Source organism: Ursus arctos, unplaced genomic scaffold (assembly GCF_023065955.2).
Source record: "Ursus arctos isolate Adak ecotype North America unplaced genomic scaffold, UrsArc2.0 scaffold_22, whole genome shotgun sequence".
NCBI classification, from domain to species: domain Eukaryota; kingdom Metazoa; phylum Chordata; class Mammalia; order Carnivora; family Ursidae; genus Ursus; species Ursus arctos.
In genome coordinates, this window is record NW_026622897.1 from 49,747,876 (window position 1) to 49,766,131 (window position 18,256).

Genomic DNA, 18,256 nt, shown 5'->3' on the forward strand with positions numbered 1-18,256 from the left:
TCCAGGGAACAGCCTGGGGAGAAAATGCACTCCATGCAGCACACAGCCAGTGCTCTGGCTTTTCAGATTGGACTCACTCTTCCCCACTGTATCTCTAGGCTGTGATTTTCCCCATCATACCCTACATGCACTTTAGCATAGGTTAATAAGATTCTGTTTGGGTGTTTAGATGAATTTCTCAAGACTGCTGAGAAAAGTGTAAAAAAAAAGTGCCTTTTGTTCATGGTCTTTCTTTCCCTGATGGAGTAATAAATTTGTCCATCAGCTGGCCCTTCACACCTCAATCTCATGGCATACTCCAAAGACACGTTTGGAATCCCGAATGCTAGAAGCTTCCTTGAGAACTGTCTTATCCTAGTTATAGGTTACATTTCAAATGCTCAAGCAGCCTACCATCAATTCACACAAAGACGTGAGTAACTCAAATTGTTCTTTCTGCAGATCTCAGGATTCCCTTGTTGTGTGTTCTTTTCATATATCACGGCTGCCTCCTTAACACTTTCCTCTTTTATGACATCGACAAGTAATCCGCATTGATAAAGGTGTCATTGGCAGGCTTGCAGATCTGTCATCATTTATTCTCCAAAACCACCCTGTTCTTATGACGAAAGACCACAGCTGGAGGAGACAAATCGGTGTTGGCTGAGCCCTTTCCATGAGACGGCTGGGCTCCTTACAAGTATCACAGCATCCGTCCCCTCAGCAACCCTTTGCAGTGGGTGCTAGCACTCCAGTTTTCATAGAAGAAAACAGAGACTAAGAGAAGTATCCACTATACACTAGAACTAGGCTCACAGAGACCTTCTCTCAGGGAACATGGATGGCTCTCCTGCACCTTTCACTGGCCCCCTTCGTTGCTGGAGTGAGGTGTAGGAAGGTTTGTGCCAATCATCCCATCTCATTTGACCATGGACACTGCGGAAAGTTCTACAGTACCAGGATCCCTTCAGCTGATGACCAGGATACATGAGAGGGCAACTCTAAACCCCAATCCCATAGTGTTTTCTATGCGCTAGACACTGCTTGGCACTGGGGGGCATGGTAAGGGGCCAGCCAGCCAGGCTAGTGGGCAGTCACGGCAAGTAAACACTGCAGGACGGGAAGGATTGCCCGGGGAAGGAACAGGGAGCTGTGCGGGCACGCAGCAGGGGTGCCAAACCCAGGCAGCTTGCTGGCCCGCAGCAAAGTTCTTGGTCCTCCAAGGCATCAGGCATCAGGAAAGCCTTCTCCGGGGAGATGACGTGAGGTTGGGCCCTGAGGATGAGTGGGAGCTAGCGAGACACATGGGGTGGTAGCCATGAGGAAGAGAGAAGAGGAAAGGGTATGCTCAGGGAGAAAAACAGCATGGGCAAACACGCGGGCAAAACTTTATAACTATGTGCCAGGGGTGCCATTCAAACAGATGCACTGTCCGTGGTACCCTGCAGTGGGGCAACCTGACATACTTGGGCAAAAGGTAGAGCCGTGCGTTCATGGAGATGAGCAGGCCAGTGCGTCTCCGCGAGTCCCAGCAGACTTGGTGAGAAGGCAGTGGTAGTGCACGAGACTTAAAAGGCCCAGGGGGATGGGCAGCTTCCTGGAGGCCGGGTGAAGGATGAGGGCCCGAGGCCAGAGTATTCTCTGGGCCATGGTGCTCATGCCCTCATCCCTCCGTCTCTTCCCAGTGGGATGCTCTGTGGTCCAGCAAGCCTTTCTCCTTTCCTCCAGATGACATGTTATCTCCCAGCAGTGCACTGGGCTGTCTTTCGCTCCGGCAGGTCCCACCTGCCTGGCTTAGAACTCCATGTGACTCCCTCCCTTCCCACTGACTCCTTCTCAATCCTGGCTCTCACAGCATGTATCGCCCTCACCTTCCAGCCCAGTCAGTGGATATCTAGCACGTGTTTGTGGAATAACGCAGTGTTGGAAGCATGCACAGCTCTTATAAAAAAGAAAAGATAAAATTAGGTTAGTGCCCCTCACTCCATATACACATATGTTGCGGAGTGCATCGCGTGTTTATTAGGTGTTTATGGGCTGACACGCTGTTCTCAACACATCACGTGCTTTAACTTCTTTATTCCTCAAACCAACCCTGTGAAATAGATGTTCTTTCTTATTTTATCCTTTAATTTCCATTATATAGATGAGGAAATTGAGGCACATAGGGTGAAGTAACTTGCCCACAGTCACAACTACTGAGCTAGCAAGTAGTGTAACTGCAATTCAAATGTAGGATCTGGGTCCGGAGCCCATACTCTTAATACCACCTTGCCTCGCTTGCTTCTGTAGGCGCCAAATTTGTACAGCAATGCATTTTATTCATGTGTTCCAAGCACTAATAGATTGTATGCATTATAAAATATATACAAAACAGATAGGAGCAAAGAGTGAATTTAAAAAATAAATATTTCTCATTTTTTCTCGCGCCCAGGGGATGGTTCTGTGCACCCTACTTTGGGGCCACATAAATTAAAAGCAGCTGATGAATAAGAGGAAGGGAATTAACAGGTTTCCAACAATATCTGTACCTCACAGAAACATCACGAGTTCTTGTGCACCTACTAAGGGCCTGGTGCCTAGTTAGGTGCTTGGAATATCAGGCTATGAATAGTCAGAGTAGCCCCGAGACCTCAGGTGAGTGAGGCCTGGAGGTTGGATCAAGGCAGAAGAAACAGGCACGAGGCCAGGCCACTGTGCCGTTCCCAGCCTCAGGCCTCTGAAGTTTGTGATAGAACAATTTACTTAGTTCTGGAACTATTTATTTCATAAAGCTTGACAGATTTACTCAGGAAGAGGCTGTAACTAGCACCCTAGAACAACATATCGTGTTTCTTAACTGTTGTCTGCAATTCTAACAACTCAGCATGGTATGGTACTGGTTATCTTCAGCTCATCAGAAGCTCTGATTGGAGATTATAAGATGTCTTTGACTAATAAAAGAGGAGGAAATGAATGTATATTTGCTTAATAAATGCAGCCTGGTCGACAAAATCTTTCCAAAACTGGGACTGCAAGGGAAGCAGGATCATGAATGAGGTTCTTCCGAGGGGGTGGGCGGAGGTGGTTTCATTCAATTTAATGAACATTTGGTGAGCGCTGACCCTACTTGCTCATGCATACTGTGTGCACAGATATGGTATCTTTAGTCCTCGAAACAACTCTGTCAAAGGGGAGGGGTGCCTGACGTACAAACAAGGAACTGGAAGTCATTTTCCTAAGATCATACAGCTGAAAGGAGACTAGGTCATGATGCAAACCCCACTTCTGTTGAATTCCAAAACCCACTCCAAGCGTGTACTGTACCCCAAGAATATGCCATATACTTTTATGTGGGAAACATAAATACAGATAACCGCAAAGACAGTATGGCACATGTGATAGCAGAACCAATGTCAAGGCTAGGGAAAGGATTGATCACCTTACAGTGCTATGTAGTAGGTGGTGTCAGGGAAGGCTCTCACCGGGTGAATCGGGAACCCTTGGTTTAGACGATTTTGAAGAGAATCCTAGCCCAGATTTTTAGGTAAAGAAACCAGAACACAGAGCCATGCGGAGGTTGTACCACAGTCATTGATCCCTGCTATCTCAATTCCTCTTATTAAATTTCTACTATGAACCAGATGGCATAAACAGTGTCTGTATAAATTGTGGTCACATGTGGTGAGGCTCAGGGGTTGACAGAAGGATCATGAAACCTACAGGATCCTGCAGGATTTGGTGGCTGTGAACTGAGAGAGCATCTATTTCTCCTCCCCCACCCCAAATCAGCAGCTCTCTGTGCCACCTCTACCTTAAAGATCTGCCGAATTTTATGACATGTCCAGGTTGCATTATGTTTCCTAAGGTTCAGTCCCTTTGAAAAGCTGGGTAGATCTGATTATGTTTTCAGCCTCCTACCAGTCAAAGTGGAAGAAAAGAAGCAGCCCTTGCTGCCAAGTGGATGCATTGTCTTGTACCGTATACTTTTATATGTCTGTGCTTATGTTCCCTCGCTTGTGGACGATGTGCTGCACATGTCTAAAGGCCAGCCACAGATCGAACTGCAAATTGTCTGTTCTCAAAGGTCTTGTCCCAGGCCATCACCTTCTCCTTCTGAAGAGTTGGGAGTGTGCTCACAACACTGGGCTTTTTAGAATCAGAACCTCACGTGGTAGAAACTTGGCATCAAAACATACTGACTTAGTGTATCTTGAAACTCACAGAATGCTAATGTCCCAAAATTATAGAATTATTTTATCTGAGATTATTACAACCGGAGGATCCTAACGTGTTAGACACCTGTAACCCACCTACTCAGCAAATAGTTTGTTAGTGCCTCCTGCATGCCTCACACTATGCTAGCCTCTGGGGATACAGACGTGGAAAAGACGGCTAATGCTCTTGCTCTCAGGGAGTTTGCAGGGAACGGCAGGATTTAAAAATCTTAAAATGCTAGACTCTGAGAAAAGTAAAACATTAGTGTGTTAAAATCCTAGAATGCCAGCGAAGGAAAGGGTCTCTGGATCATTCCCTCCGGCTCTATCTTTGAGTCCCGGAGACTTTTCCAGGCATGTCCGATTAAAAATCTCACTAATAAGAACATCATCTCACTTCAGTGACATCACAGAATGGCCAGCTTGCAGGCGCTCAGCGATCACCCAGTGAGGCTGTTCATTTTTACCAGAGAGGCTACTGAGGCTCAGAGCCCGGCAGCTGTTTGATAGATAGCATGCCCCGCCCCCCCAGAACCAGGCCCCAGGTTTCAGGCCTGTCTCAGAGAGCAGGCAAAGCAGGAAGGGCTTCCCGTGTGTTTCCGAGGGGTGCCCTCTTTGCAAGCCATGCAGACTTCTGCCCCGAGGCCCCGCTCTTCAGAAAGAGTTTGCACCAACTACCTTTGCGGAGGCAATCAGCCCCGCCCCCCGACCACGTGTGCAGTAGATCGCCCAGTGTTGGGAGCCCCCTCCCCCGTTGATGCGTGTTTTATTTTGCTCCCTCCCCCGCCCCGTGTGCCTCAAAACCAATTTTCATTATTTTTTTCTGTCTGTGTTTGTCTTTGTGGTTCGCAGGTGCTCCCTTGCATTGTTCATCCGCTTCATCAACCCCTATTGAGCAGTCCCCCTCCCCGCCCCCCCTCCCCTCCGGCCAATGAGAGCCAGAGGCGGTTGCTAGGCAGCGGTGTGGCCCAGCCAACCCCGGACTCAGACTCTGAGGAAGAGTTTGTCCCTAATTCATTCTTAGTTAAAAGTGGCTCCGCCAGCCTGGGGGTCGCGGCGAACGGTAAGTCCCTCTCTTTTCCTAACTTCTGTGGGTGTTTTGTGCGTGCGTGCGTGTGTGTGTGTGTGTGTGTGTGTTTCCTTTCGTTGGCGATGCTGATTAATCTGCCTGCTTGGGCCTCTTGCAGGGGCGGAGGGGCATGGTGCATGGGGGGCTCGGGGTTGTCGGGGGCCTGGCGCGGCTCCGCGGCTCCGGCAGCCCCGCTCCTACCCCGCTGTGCCTCTGGGGTGTGCGGGGGGCTCAGGGGGTTGCTGTCCCCGCTCCCATGACAGACGTCGGGGTGAACAGAGCTTCAGGGACAGAGACACACAGACAAACACGAGACAGAAGCGTCAGGTGGAGACGGAGGCAGGCAAAGACACAGAAACAGAGATCCAAACCGAAATAGAAAAGAAAGGTTGAAACAAAATAGCACCGATTGGCTACGTCCCCTGTGCCAGGACATGCGGCCACTACCACTTGTAGCTTCCTCACAACCTAGCCTAAGAAACGGGCACTACAGTGCCCCCATTAACCGTGAGAAAGCTCAGAGAAAGGATACTACCTGGAGGCCCGCGCTGGCTTCGAAAGTTCTTGACTTTCACGCTGCCAGGAGACAGAGGGCCCTGAAGTCCCAAGCAGCTGCAGGGCCCAATGCTGGCTGCAGAGAGAGCCATGGGGCTTAAGCATGGATCTGCCCATAATAAACACTATTCTTCTAAGCTGTGCCCTGACTCTCTTAAGGAGAAGGGGTATGGGAGGATACCGTGGAAGAGCCTTAGGCTGACCTAGAGCTAACAGACCCAGGTTTTAGTATCTGGTCAGGTGCTGTGTGACCTGGCTCAAGGTCCTTGCCCTCTCTGGGTCCAACAGAGGCCAATCCACTTCTTTGCAAGGATGCCCAGAAGCCTCCAAGAGAAGGGATGATATACTGCCTCTACTCTCTTTGAAAATCAGACGGGAAGTCTTAGGACCTGATGGTTCTCTTCTGCCAGGATATTAGGCCCTACATTGTCTGTGACCAAAAGCCAAACCATCCTCCAGGGCAGATTAACTTTGTGCTCCCTGAGAGTGGCGTTGTCCTTTTGGTGGTTTGGTGTCACTGCTTCCCTGTACGTTTTAGCTGTTCATGTTTTAAACTGTGCACTGAAACAGGAACCCTGGACGAGGAGGGAGGAAACCTGTGGGCAAGGCCCAGCTCTGAGGCCCCCTGGCTATTTGTTTCTGCAAATGACTGTCCCTTTCTAAGCATCAGTCCCTCCCCCCCAACTTAGCAGTGATGGAGCAATCTCTAAGGTACTCTGAATGAATGAGTGTCGTGTGGTGCTGACAGGGTTGTGCCAGCCAGTGGCCTTAAGTTCACTCGGGGAAAAAAAAATGTGTGTGTATACACACACACGCGCGCGCACACACGCACACGCACACACATGCACACACACGCACACACACGCGCACACACGCATGATGGCATTCTTTGTTCATTTCTGGGTAAATAATCCTCGCAGGTAAAAGAGAAGGCAGGAGATTAAAGTCCTTAATCTCTCCCTTTGCTAAATAACTGAACGAGAGCAATCACTTTGTTGGAAGTTCTGCAGCAAATTGATAGCAGTCATGCATTATTGATGTGCGGGGAAGATGGGGGTACTTTGGCCTACGAGCTGTCTGCTCAGTTGTGCTCCTCTGTGCTCGTCCTGCTCTCCAGGGGACCCAGAGACACTTCTGATTCCTTCCCTGGGGCTTGCTCCAGTGTGTCACTCTCAAGGTTGGTTGTAAATATGTCCCGTGCCCAAAGGCAGAGTCTGGCTTTTCAATGGCCTGCTGCTCTGGGGTTGGTGGGTCATGGGAGAGCCAGTGAGTCTCACTCCACAGATAGACCCTGCCTGCTACCTTCCCGGCCCCTGAAGCCTCAAACTGAGTGGTCTTCTAGGAGTAAAAGGACCTGCTGCTACTGGCATGAACCCAGCACTAGTGAGGGGACATGAGCGGACTGAGCTGCGTAGTGGACTCTATATATGTTTTTAAGGTTTGGATTTATTTCCATGAAAGAAATGTAAAAGTAACGATACTCGTTAACATTCAGACAATACAGAACGCTAAACAGCAAAGTTCCCTTGTAATCCCTCCCTCCTCCCAGAGATAACCACTTTTCAGTTTGGTGCAAGGCCTTAGAGGCGCTTTTCATGTCGTGTCAATTTCGTAAGAGAATAAATGAATGAGCACGCAGTACCAGCGGCGTGACAGCTGAAGTGCAGCCAAGAGAGCAAGGACCATGGGGTCCCACCTTCTGAAATTGGGTCCTGGACCTGGGACCCTTGCGCAAAGTACCTAACCTCTCAGACCATCCGTTGCTGCATCTGTGAAATGGGGGAAACCTTCCAAAGTTGCTATGGAGTTTAAGAATGGTTAAAGGTGACAGACGTCCCTATTTCCCTTCCGGATGGCACCAGCCCCATTCCCTTCCAGCAATGGAAGGCTTTAGAGACCACCCTAAATGGATGAAAGGCTCTAGCTGCTTCTGAGGCAGGCTTCCCCCAGAGACTTAATTCAGAATGTACTTTAAATGACAAAGGCAGCCCCTTGGGCTCCTGGCGGGTGAAATTGAAGTGGTTTCCTTTGGTGGGAGCTGACTCAGCACCCTGCGCGGGAGGGCTGACCCTCTGCAAGCCAGCCTCCTCGGGAGCTGGGGCTGCTCTCTCCAGGGGCTCCCCAGAGGCGCGCTGCTTACAGCTGTGTCAACTCCAGCACAGGGCTGCGGTCCCAGGGCCACTATGCCTCAGAGCCGCTCGCCCCAAATCCCCATGTAAAGTGCAAGGAGAACGCACAGAGCACTACAGAACAGCTCACTGTCCCTGCGGGAAAGAAAACAGGGAAAGGAGCTCTTTCTGTCATCAAAGTCCTAATCCGCCCCCAAGGATAACCATCTAGAAAACACTGATATATGTAAAGAAAGATTTCACTAAAATATCAACTAGTCACAGCTGAAAAGCTAAGGAAGTGGTGAGGATTAAGTAGGTATTTGTCCCTACCCAAGAGAAACTTTTTAGAATAAATAGTAAGTGTTCCATCGATTGTCAGAACCTAAATTCTGCAGTAAAGAGACTTGAAAAACTTGGAGGGTAATATTTAAGAGGGTCAGGGATTAAATAGCTCAGAGAAAGCTGTCAGTTCCTCAAAGCCTAGGTGAGGTAGAGGTGGGTGGGAGAATTTACATGTAATGAGCACCTTCTGTGTGCAAGTCTTTCTTTACATGCATTAACTTCTCTGAGTTTCCCTTTCTGTGTCTCCACCAGGAAAAAAGAGGCCCATCAAGGGCCAATGACTTGCCCACAGCCCCATGGCATGTGAAAGATTCAAACCCAAGCCTGCTTGACTCTAAAGGCTCCTATCTTCTTCTTTCCACCCTCCCCCCCCCCCATTTGTTATGTTTTCTTTCCAATACCAGGTCCTGTTATTTCTGTGTCTCCCCCTTTCTCCACCGAAGAAAAAATTCTAAAAGATTTTTTTAAAGAATTTCTTAAAAAAAATTACAAGTTGTTAGATTCCTATTACTCACTTCACAAACCTTTACAAAGTACCTATTACATGACAGGTGTTTAATCCCATTGAATTTTGGAATCTCGTTGAATCTCATTGAATCTTCATATCTATCCTGTGACATAGACGTTTTTAAGTCTCATTGAGGCAATAGAGGGCCAGAGAGGTTAAGTAACTTCCCCTACATCACACAGCTTCTGATAGAATCAGATTTGAACCTCAGTTCTGTCTGACACCATAGAGTAGAATCTTTCAGCTGTGTTTTTGTGAGGACTGAGGAAGTTTCAAAGATGAATACATACAGATGACTTAGACACTAAATTTTGGTGCTGGTTCATGAGAGCAAGACCTGGACGCTGAGCCATCCATGGCTTCTTTTCTTTTCTTTTCTTCCCCCCACACCCCACACCCTGTACTGGGCCCTTCCCACCTCGCCTTACACATTTCTCAAGCTGGTCACACTGGTCAACATCACTGTTGTTTGGCAGTTTCATTGACTTTCTCGGGTCTTAAGCAGCTGGGATTATTTTATTTTGACTTCCAATCCAGTGGAGGAGTGTTTATTTTTCTTTCTAAATGGGAAACACTGCTAGGTATGCCAGCTCCTTCCAAAAGTGTTTTCTTAAAACGAAACAAAACAAAACAAAAAATTCAACTTAATTTAGGACCTATCCAGAGTCCCCTGAGGGAGTCTGCCCGGGTCCTTTTTAGTCATTTTATGCAATCAGAAGGCAAAATTGTGCCTGTTTCCTACTGTTGAGAAGTGTCCAGTGAGGTTTTGTCTCCTTTGACTGCGAATTTCCTGGAATCCCAGATCCCTGGGTCTGGATGTTTCCCCAGTCCCAAAGGTAAAGGACATTGCGGTGTATGAAGTTTTCACGCAATTCTGTTCACCTCTCCTCTCTCTCTCTCTCTCTTTTTTTTTAAAGATTTTATTTATTTATTCAACAGAGATAGAGACAGCCAGCAAGAGAGGGAAAACAAGGAGGGGGAGTGGGAGAGGAAGAAGCAGGCTCATAGCGGAGGAGCCTGATGTGGGGCTCGATCCCATAATGCCAGGATCACGCCCTGAGCTGAAGGCAGACGCTTAACCGCTGTGCCACCCAGACGCCCCACCTCTCCTCTCTCTTGCATTAAAACACTCTTGTTGGTAAATAGATTCTTACACGAGCTATGTAGAGAAATTAAGTTATCTAACTCCTAGTAGCAAGACAAATTGATAGTTTCCTTTATTCATTCATTCATGATGGCATTTGAAATGCCTGTGGTTGTTATCCAGACAGGTGAAGGGGAAGGGCATTCTAAGCAGAGAGACCCCATAAAATAGGTATTAAACCAATGGTATCAGAATCTCTTAAATGAACCCGTTGGATTCAGATGTGTTTCAGAATTCAGAAATTTTCAGGTTTAAGAAAGAAAATGCAGTTCATATGATATATTTTTCTTAACATTCCCAGAGTGCTCAGATGGTTCCATTAATCAAACACATCAATATAGCTATATTTAGCTATACTCATGGGATTTAAAAAAAAAAAAGACTCTGAGTCTCATGTCAGTGCAAGTTTTGCCATGAAAATAATTTTGGTAGAACTTCTGGTCTTAGAGTTTTGGGGATTTTGGAATGGTGGTTAATGGGTGGTGAGCCTTAATTGTGCCTTTTTTAAAATGGGGGTATCAGGATTCATTCAGTAACTTGCCTGTGGTTATAGAGGTAACTAGATAGCTTGACACCTAGAAGGTATGCTACAGGTCCAAGTCACTGGTGGGGAAGCTTTCTAAGAGCGTGCTTTCTATCCATGACAGCCACTTGGAAAGGCCAAGCGCCCTCTGCTGTAGATGTGGGAACTCAGGAGGCCAGGCCAGGCCAGCAGGCTGGTGCCTCCTTGCAGGGGAATTCAGGAGAAAAGAGGCCAGATGTTCAGTTTTCCAGAATCTAGAACTCAGCAACCCTGAGTTCTTAAGGAACTTTCCTGACAGCCCCTCAAGAGTATGGACCTTCTTTCTTAATGCCCTGCTATCTTCCGTACACACTCCTCCCCCACGGTCTGAGGACCTGCTTATCCAGGTCTGATTTCCACGTTCAACTGCAGGTTCCTCGAGGTGGGCCTTGTCCAAGGCTCTGTCTTCTCTGCTGAGCACCGGATTGCAGGCGCTACAGTTGAAAGTAAAAAAAGTTCACGTTCTCTGTTCCCCCTTCCTGCCAGCCTCTTCCCCCCCCCACACACACAAAAGCACCCCCCATGGAACAGGACAATGAGCCACATACAGGAGATAACTGTGGAGACTCGCAGAGATGAAGCAATTTGCCCAAGTGCTGCAAAGTCAAGGTTCAAAGCCTGGCCCCCGACATCACGCCCTTCCCACCTTACCTGGTACCTCCCTCAACTAAACAAGCCCTCACCTGTGGCTTCCCACCAGGGGCAGGCCATTATGCCCCCCTAATTGGGGGCAGCGGGGACAAGCACACAGAGGTGACTTCTGTTTTCGTACAGTTTACAAAGCCCTTTTTCATGCATTACCTCGGGCAAACTCTGGTGACTCTAATTTAATTGCCACATTGGCTTTCTAGGAGGTAAGGCTTCTTCCTGACCTTGCAAAATAAACAGGTCACATTTTAAATTAATGTAACCAAATGTCCTGGGAGAACCAGAGCCCTTTAATTAGTCACTCACGTGACACAATTGTAGACTCTTTGCAGCTCCTTTTCCACTAATTTCCCCAAATACCATTGCATTAAAAGGTACAAAAATAACATTTTTGGCGTATGGCTTGATTAGATCTAGGAATTCCTAGACCACCCCCCGAGGAAGGCACGTTAGCCATGTGTCTGGGCTTTTTCCATCTGGAAACTCAGCCTGGTTTGTGTCCCCATTGAAATGTTAGTGGCCTGCTCCATGAGGCCCTGTGGACACCAGACCATGTCTTAGAGCATCTCCTGACACTTCAGGGCCCAGACTGTTGAAGAGGCGCCAGGAAGGAGGCCACGGAGAGTTTGCGAGATTAATACAACTAACACTTGCGAAGCCCTCACATCTGTCACCTCATTGGATCCACAGCACAGGGAGGCTGGCCCCACGTGGAGTACCGGGGCACCATCATAGGCTGGAGGAAACTTGCTCAGGGAGACAGCTGCCCGGTGGTGCATGGCTTTGAACCAGGTTTGCATTTGCTCACAGTGGGTCAGTCCCATTTGTGAGGCCAGCCACCATCCATATAAGCTCTGTGTTCCAGTTGCAAACGTCACCTGGAGAGGTCTCACCGTGACCCTTCAGCACAGAAACCTGCGGTGAGGACGCTGACGTCCCCGGGAGCGGCAGACCCGGCTCCCGAGACCAGCGCTGCCTCTGACCTGCAGTATGGCTCTGCAAGACCCTTGTCCTGTGGCCCTCGGCTTCCCAGGCTGGGCGGTAGGAGAACTGGATGACATCAGCATTGCCCAGGCCTCACTGTCACAGTCTGGGTTATAGCAGTGTGCCCACCTGCGCCTCTCTTTCCTGCTTCCTTGTACCAACTTTTTTTTTTTTACCCAAGTGAATTTATTTATTTATCTTTTAAGATTTTATTTATTTATTTGAGAGAGAGAGAGGGAGGGAGAATGAGTGGGGGTAGGGTGGGAAGGGGCAGAGGGAGAGGGAGAAGCAGACTCCCCACTGAACAGGGAGCCTGATGATGGGGGTGCAATCCCAGGACCCAGGGATCATGACTTGAACCGAAAGCAGACATTCAACTGACTGAGCCACCCAGGAACCCCGAGTCTATCTATTTTAAAAGAAAATTGTGTGGGGCGCCTGGGTGGCTCAGTCGTTAAGTGTCTGCCTTCAGCTCAGGGCGTGATCCCAGAGTCTTGGGATCGAGCCCCACATCAGGCTTCTCCACTGGGAGCCTGCTTCTTCCTCTCCCACTCCCCCTGCTTGTGTTCCCTCTCTCGCTGGCTGTCTCTCTCTGTGTCAAATAAATAAATAAAATCTTAAAAAAAAAAAAAAGAAAAAGAAAATCGTGTGTTTCTGCTGCAATTCACTTGCCATACCTAGAAGGTAGCCATAGAAATAAATACGGTGAAAGCGGTTATCACAGTCTGGCGAAAGAATGCCTGCTTGAGGACACGGAGCAGAGGTTCGCTTCTCTCTGTTAAGGAGGGACCTTGGCAAGCGTTAGGTGTTAAAAACACACCAGTACTAAACTGAGACTTCCTCCTCAACATCATCTAAAAGGTTGAAAGCAGCAACCCTGCATGCGACTCAGCGCTTTAATGTCCATTGGCGCTGGATGCCACCAAAATTGTGACCGTTGGATACTCGGCCCCATGGCTTTTCCCAGTACTCTGTCTGGGCTTTCAGTGCGACCCCCTGCAGCCTGCTCACTCTGAGAAGAGACGTCTCTGGCTGCTCTCAGAATCAACCCTTCTTGCCTTTGCTAAGTGTGGTCTTCCCTGAGCAATCTGTTCCCACCCTCCCCTCCGAGCCCCTTGCCCTCTGCCCCTGTCATCAGGTCTGAGCTGGGTGCTTTGAGCTCAGCTGGATCCCCCATCACTGGTTAATGGCTCCCAGTTCAGACCAGGAAACCATGTGGCTTCCTTCCTTCCCCCACCTTCCTCTCCCTTCTCCTGTCCTCTCTCTCCCTCTGAACGGCCATTATTTATATAGGTGTTTGAGATTAAACAACTCAAAAAAATTTTTCACTTTGCGATAAAAGGCCTCAAAGGACCAAAGCCAGAAGAAAAACAGAAACGGCACAATGTGGAACCACGGGAGGAAGGATAGGTTATGGAGGCCTATAGATCCTTACTGTGCTGTGTGGCCACAGGCAAGTTGCTTAACTTCTCTGGGTCTGTTTCCTGCTCTGTAAAATGGATGTTGGTTTGAATAGTACTTCACAAAACTGCTATGTATATGAGGAAATACCGTCGAGGCTTCTAGCATGATGATTGCTACATTAATAGATACCCAATGAATGTTAGTTTCCTGTTTCCTTTCTGGAACCCAAAAGGTTTTGGCCAGGTCTCTCTGGAAGGAAGGCGGATTCCTCCATTCCCACCCAGACTTGGAGGAGGTAGAATTAACAGCTCTGTTTGGGTGTCCCAAGCTTTAATCCTCCTCTCCCTCCTGCATGATTTCCAGAGATTTAGGAGAGGGGAGGGAGCCCAAGGCAGCAGCTAAACCAACATAGCAGGGGGTCTTGGAAACAGAGCCCAGCCTTGCTTGCTGGAGCCCCTGCATTGCTTCCATTCCCCGTAGTGCCAGGAACTGAGTGTTGATATCTGGGACCAGATGAAACGCTGTGATGTCTTTTCCTTCTGGGCAGCTGGCCTTCCCCCCCAGAGTTGAAAGGAGAGGAAAATGACTGGTAATTCATTTAGGCTTCACTCCTTCTCTCCTGAACGGATCGTATTTCTATAAATAACTCTGGGAAGCTGCCACACAGAGTAACAACAGTAAGACATATATTTGTACTTCAAGAGACCTCTCTCTAGCTGCCGGCTCTGAGGGACTAGACCACTGATAGGAAGCAAGTTTCTCTCCCGGTGTGGGGGGAGCTGTGTGACCTCGTCCAGGCTCAACGTCTCTCACCCAGCTGCCCATCTGTAAAATGGGGGTAAGAACAGCAATGTGGGAGTAGTTTAAAGGCGAGATGGCATCACGTCTTAGACACTGAGATTATAGCCGTGTTCAGTATTTACCAAATACTGGCAAAGAATGAGGTTTGTTTTCAGATGGCGAGGAGGTCAGCTGATCAAAATTTAAGTTGTGACGACTTGTCTGCTACCATCATGAGAAGGAGGAAAAATGAATGTTGAGATGACTTACCTATTTTCTAGTTTTGCAAATACTGCTCTCCTTAGCCAAAGCATTTCCTGCTGTGTCTTTTCCCGCCTGGACCACTGCAGTCATGTCCTCACTGGCCTCCCTGCCTGCCGTCTCTCCCTTTCCTCCATCCTCACACTGTCCCAGGGTGATCCCTCTGAAGCCCAGATCTCTGTCACGGGCCCCCCCTTCCCGCAACCCTCGACTTGTTCTCACTGCTGGCAGGCTCAGGGCCTGACGCAGCATGGCAGCCACAGCCAAAGCCCTTCTTCCCAGGGGCCCTCAGCTCTCTTTGTTTACTTTTGTGCTCCCGCCAGGGAGCTGTGGCCACAGTAAATAACACAGCTCTTGAAGGGACAGGGAACATTCCTGATGCCAAATACAGGGCCCACGGTGAATATCTGGCATTGTGGGGCGCAAAGGCTTCCGAACATAACAAAACCTCATTAGTTTAGAGTGAGAACAGTGGACGGGCTTTCTGATTTGTGGTGATATGGGAAGAAATGAAGCTTGTTTACTCTTCAGAACCAATTCAGTTTCAGCAAATGATTATTAAAGACTGACTTCGTGCCAGGGTTCATGGAGAAGAGAAAGCAGTCTGCTCACCTGTTTGGTTGTTGGGGGAGACAGACACACACCTGAACAATCCTGCCCTGAAGCAGGCATCTATTAGGGGACCCAGGAGACAGGTGTGCCCCAGTCTGTGGGGCTGCAGAAGGTTAATGCAAACTGGGAGGCTCCGGTTGATTGCAAGCTGGAGGAAGAGGGTCACTCGCGGGGAGCGCAGGAAGTTTCCACATTCAGGGTCTGCTGAGTGGGGTCTGCTGCATGGGTCTGCTGCAGACTGAATGGTGATCCCGCAAAAGCCACCTGTTGAAGCCCTAGCCCCCCGTGTGACTGTATTGGAGACAGATCCTTTAAGGAAGTGAGTAAGGCCGTCTCTGGTCATGAGGGTGGAGCCCTGATCTGAACGCAACCGGTCTCCTTATAAAAGGGGAAGGGACACCAGCACTCACTTGCTCCCTGCCATGTGACACAGCAAGCAGGTGGCCGGGTGCAAGTCAGGAAGGGAGCTCTCACCAGACACCAAACCCTGCCGGAACCTTGATCCTGGGCTTTCCAGACTCCAGAGCAATGAGAAATAAATGTGTGCTGTTCAAGCCGCCCAGGCTATGGTACTTGGTCATGGCGGCCCGAGCAGGTGAGGAGAAGGTGTAAGGAGGAGCCTGGACGGTCATGCTTTGCATGTCAGTTATTTGTATGCAATCAAACACTCCCAGCCTAACTGTGGGGTTTGGAAGCATTTATTTCCTCATTCGTTCGTTCATTCATTCATTCCTTTAGCAGACTTTTCCAGGGGTGTGTTCTGTGTGGGGTCCTGTGCTAGAGAGTTCGGATCATATACCATCATCTGTGCCCTCCATGTGTAGCCAGGTGCGTGGGGGACAGGTAGAGGGGACGTCTGGGTCTGCTGCAGGGGGAGGGGTGGAAGACAAGGAAAAAAGAGCTGGTGTGGCCAGGGCCCATCTCCACCCCCACCAGTCCCCCTGTCCCGGACCAGTCTCTTTAGAAGCCTCGGGTTCGCCAGGGTTTGAGGTGGGAATGGAGTGAGCGGTGTGGACTGAGGGCAGGTGTGCTGCTCAGAGCTCATGGAGACGGGAGAAGGTGGCTGGTACAGCCTCGGGCACTGAGGAGGGCCTGACACAGCTTTGGACGGCGTAACAGAAGGGCAGATCTCATTCCTGCACACTGACAGGTGCCGGGTGCTGTGCTGAATGCTCCACCTTCGCCACTCAGAAATCGGGGTGACTGGGGGGCTCGAGAGCAGAAGCCTTAAGAGTGTGGGTTTGAATTTTGGCTCTGCCACTGCTAGCTGAGACCTTTAGCAAATGATTTAACTTCTGAGTTTCCACTTTGCCTCATGTGTAAAACAGAGATGATAATAATGCCTACTCCGTACATGTTGTTAGAATTCAATGTGAAATGGTGTTTCTGAAGTACACAGCAAAGCGCGGGACTATTATACAGTCTGAAATGCACACTGCTGTTACTGTTATCCTTATTCTGGTTCTTGCGTTACCCAACCAAGCCTCAGAAAGGTCCAGTAACTTGGCCAAGGTCACGCAGATAGTAAGTAGCATTTTGTATCTTAGGTGTGCCTGGCTCCTCAACCCAGCCTCATCTCGCCCCCCGTAGGCCACCTTCCCTCCTCCAACAGCCATGATCCCCCTTTCTTGACAATGTCCTGGAAGTCAAAGGTCTCAGAGAGCCTCCGGGGCAGATCAGAGATCTCTTCCCCGCCCCGCATTGAAGAGGTGGTAGTCCCCAGCCCCGGGGCCAGAGTCCCCCTGAATAGAAACCGCTGAGTCGCACTCCAGTGCTTAGCTCTTTTAAGATGCCCCTATTGGGCCCCTGTGTGGGTGACAAGATGATGCATGAGGTCTGGCTAAGCAGCTTATTTGTCTGAGCTGGTGATGGCCTTTGTCCTGAGTTGGGTTAATGGTAAGAGGCAGTGGCCCTTTAAAGCCTGGACAATGGACAGGCTTCTCAGGTCACTGAATCACTCAGCAAATGGCCTGAGCCCCTCCAAGCACAGGGGGCCTCTGCCCCTCCACTCCCTGCTAACCCCGCTCTTCATCCAATGATGTGCTGCTCCCCTCTTGGCCAGGAGGGACACTTGGATATAAAGAGAGAGAAAGACTCAAAGAACATTTGATAGACAAAGGACTTCAGAGGAGGGAACCAAGACAGAGAGAGGACAAGGGATAATTCCTGACCTCCTGCCTCCACCCTGTGCCGACCCTGCACCGTGCTCCCCTGCTCCACTCTTTCCCCTCCCCCGAGGCATGGCACTCACAGTGACCTGTGACAGTGATTTCCCCACACACCTTCCACTACTGAAACCTAACGCTACAGATGATAGTTCAGACTTCTCAGTGTGCCCCTTCACCTCCTGCTTGAACCTCTCCGATGCCTCCCCGGGCCCCCACCCCAGTGAGGCACACCATTGGTCTTCACTACCTGCTTCAACCAAAGCAGCCCCTCTTCTCAGCTTCCTACATTTGCCTCTGCATAAGATCCTATTGAAAGAACACTTCAAGTGTTAAACGTTTTTCTCAAAGTTATGAAACCCACTAAATTAAGTCAACCCATTCCTTATACGAAGAGTGGCTGACTAGATTTGAAGCCAGGCCTTCTGATTCCAAATCCTGACGTTCTCTCGATGGATGTAGTCACTTCTTCCTTCTGCAAAGATTTCTTGACCGCCTACTGTGTGCCGGCCGCCGGGGTAGGGCCAGGGGTACTGATGTGAATCTTGCCCCCGAGGAGGGGCCGCACATTTACATGCAGTTACTGAGACGTCGACGATGCCAACGTGAGAAGTGCCTAGTGGCTTTGACATCTAGATGGCCATTGGTGACGATGGTAAGGCCATTTTCAGGGTGTGGGGACTGAAACAGGACAGATAGGAGGTGAGAGGGCAGAACTAGTTTGGATAACTGAGTCTAAGAGATTGGGCTTTGCATCACGGATTACTAATTACAACAGGAGAAAGGTTCTTTACGTGAGGACATCAGGAATCATCCCCTGTGGTCAGTAATACGAAGCGAGAACAAGTACATTGCATCACGTGTGAGGTGTGCTTGCCCAAAATGTGAACCTGAGTCTAATCATGAGAAAACAATCAAGACCCATCCAGTATGTGG

General features: G+C 49.3%; 1 protein-coding gene across 1 annotated transcript in view; it reads left to right on the forward strand.

Moving 5' to 3' along the window:
• The window catches only part of TENM4 (teneurin transmembrane protein 4), a 593,869-nt gene that overhangs the window by 304,628 nt on the left and 270,985 nt on the right, over positions 1 to 18,256 (forward strand). The window contains 2 exon segments of the mRNA XM_048217331.2: positions 5,028 to 5,086; positions 5,088 to 5,238. Of these exon segments, the coding sequence (XP_048073288.2) occupies positions 5,028 to 5,086; positions 5,088 to 5,238 (210 nt within the window).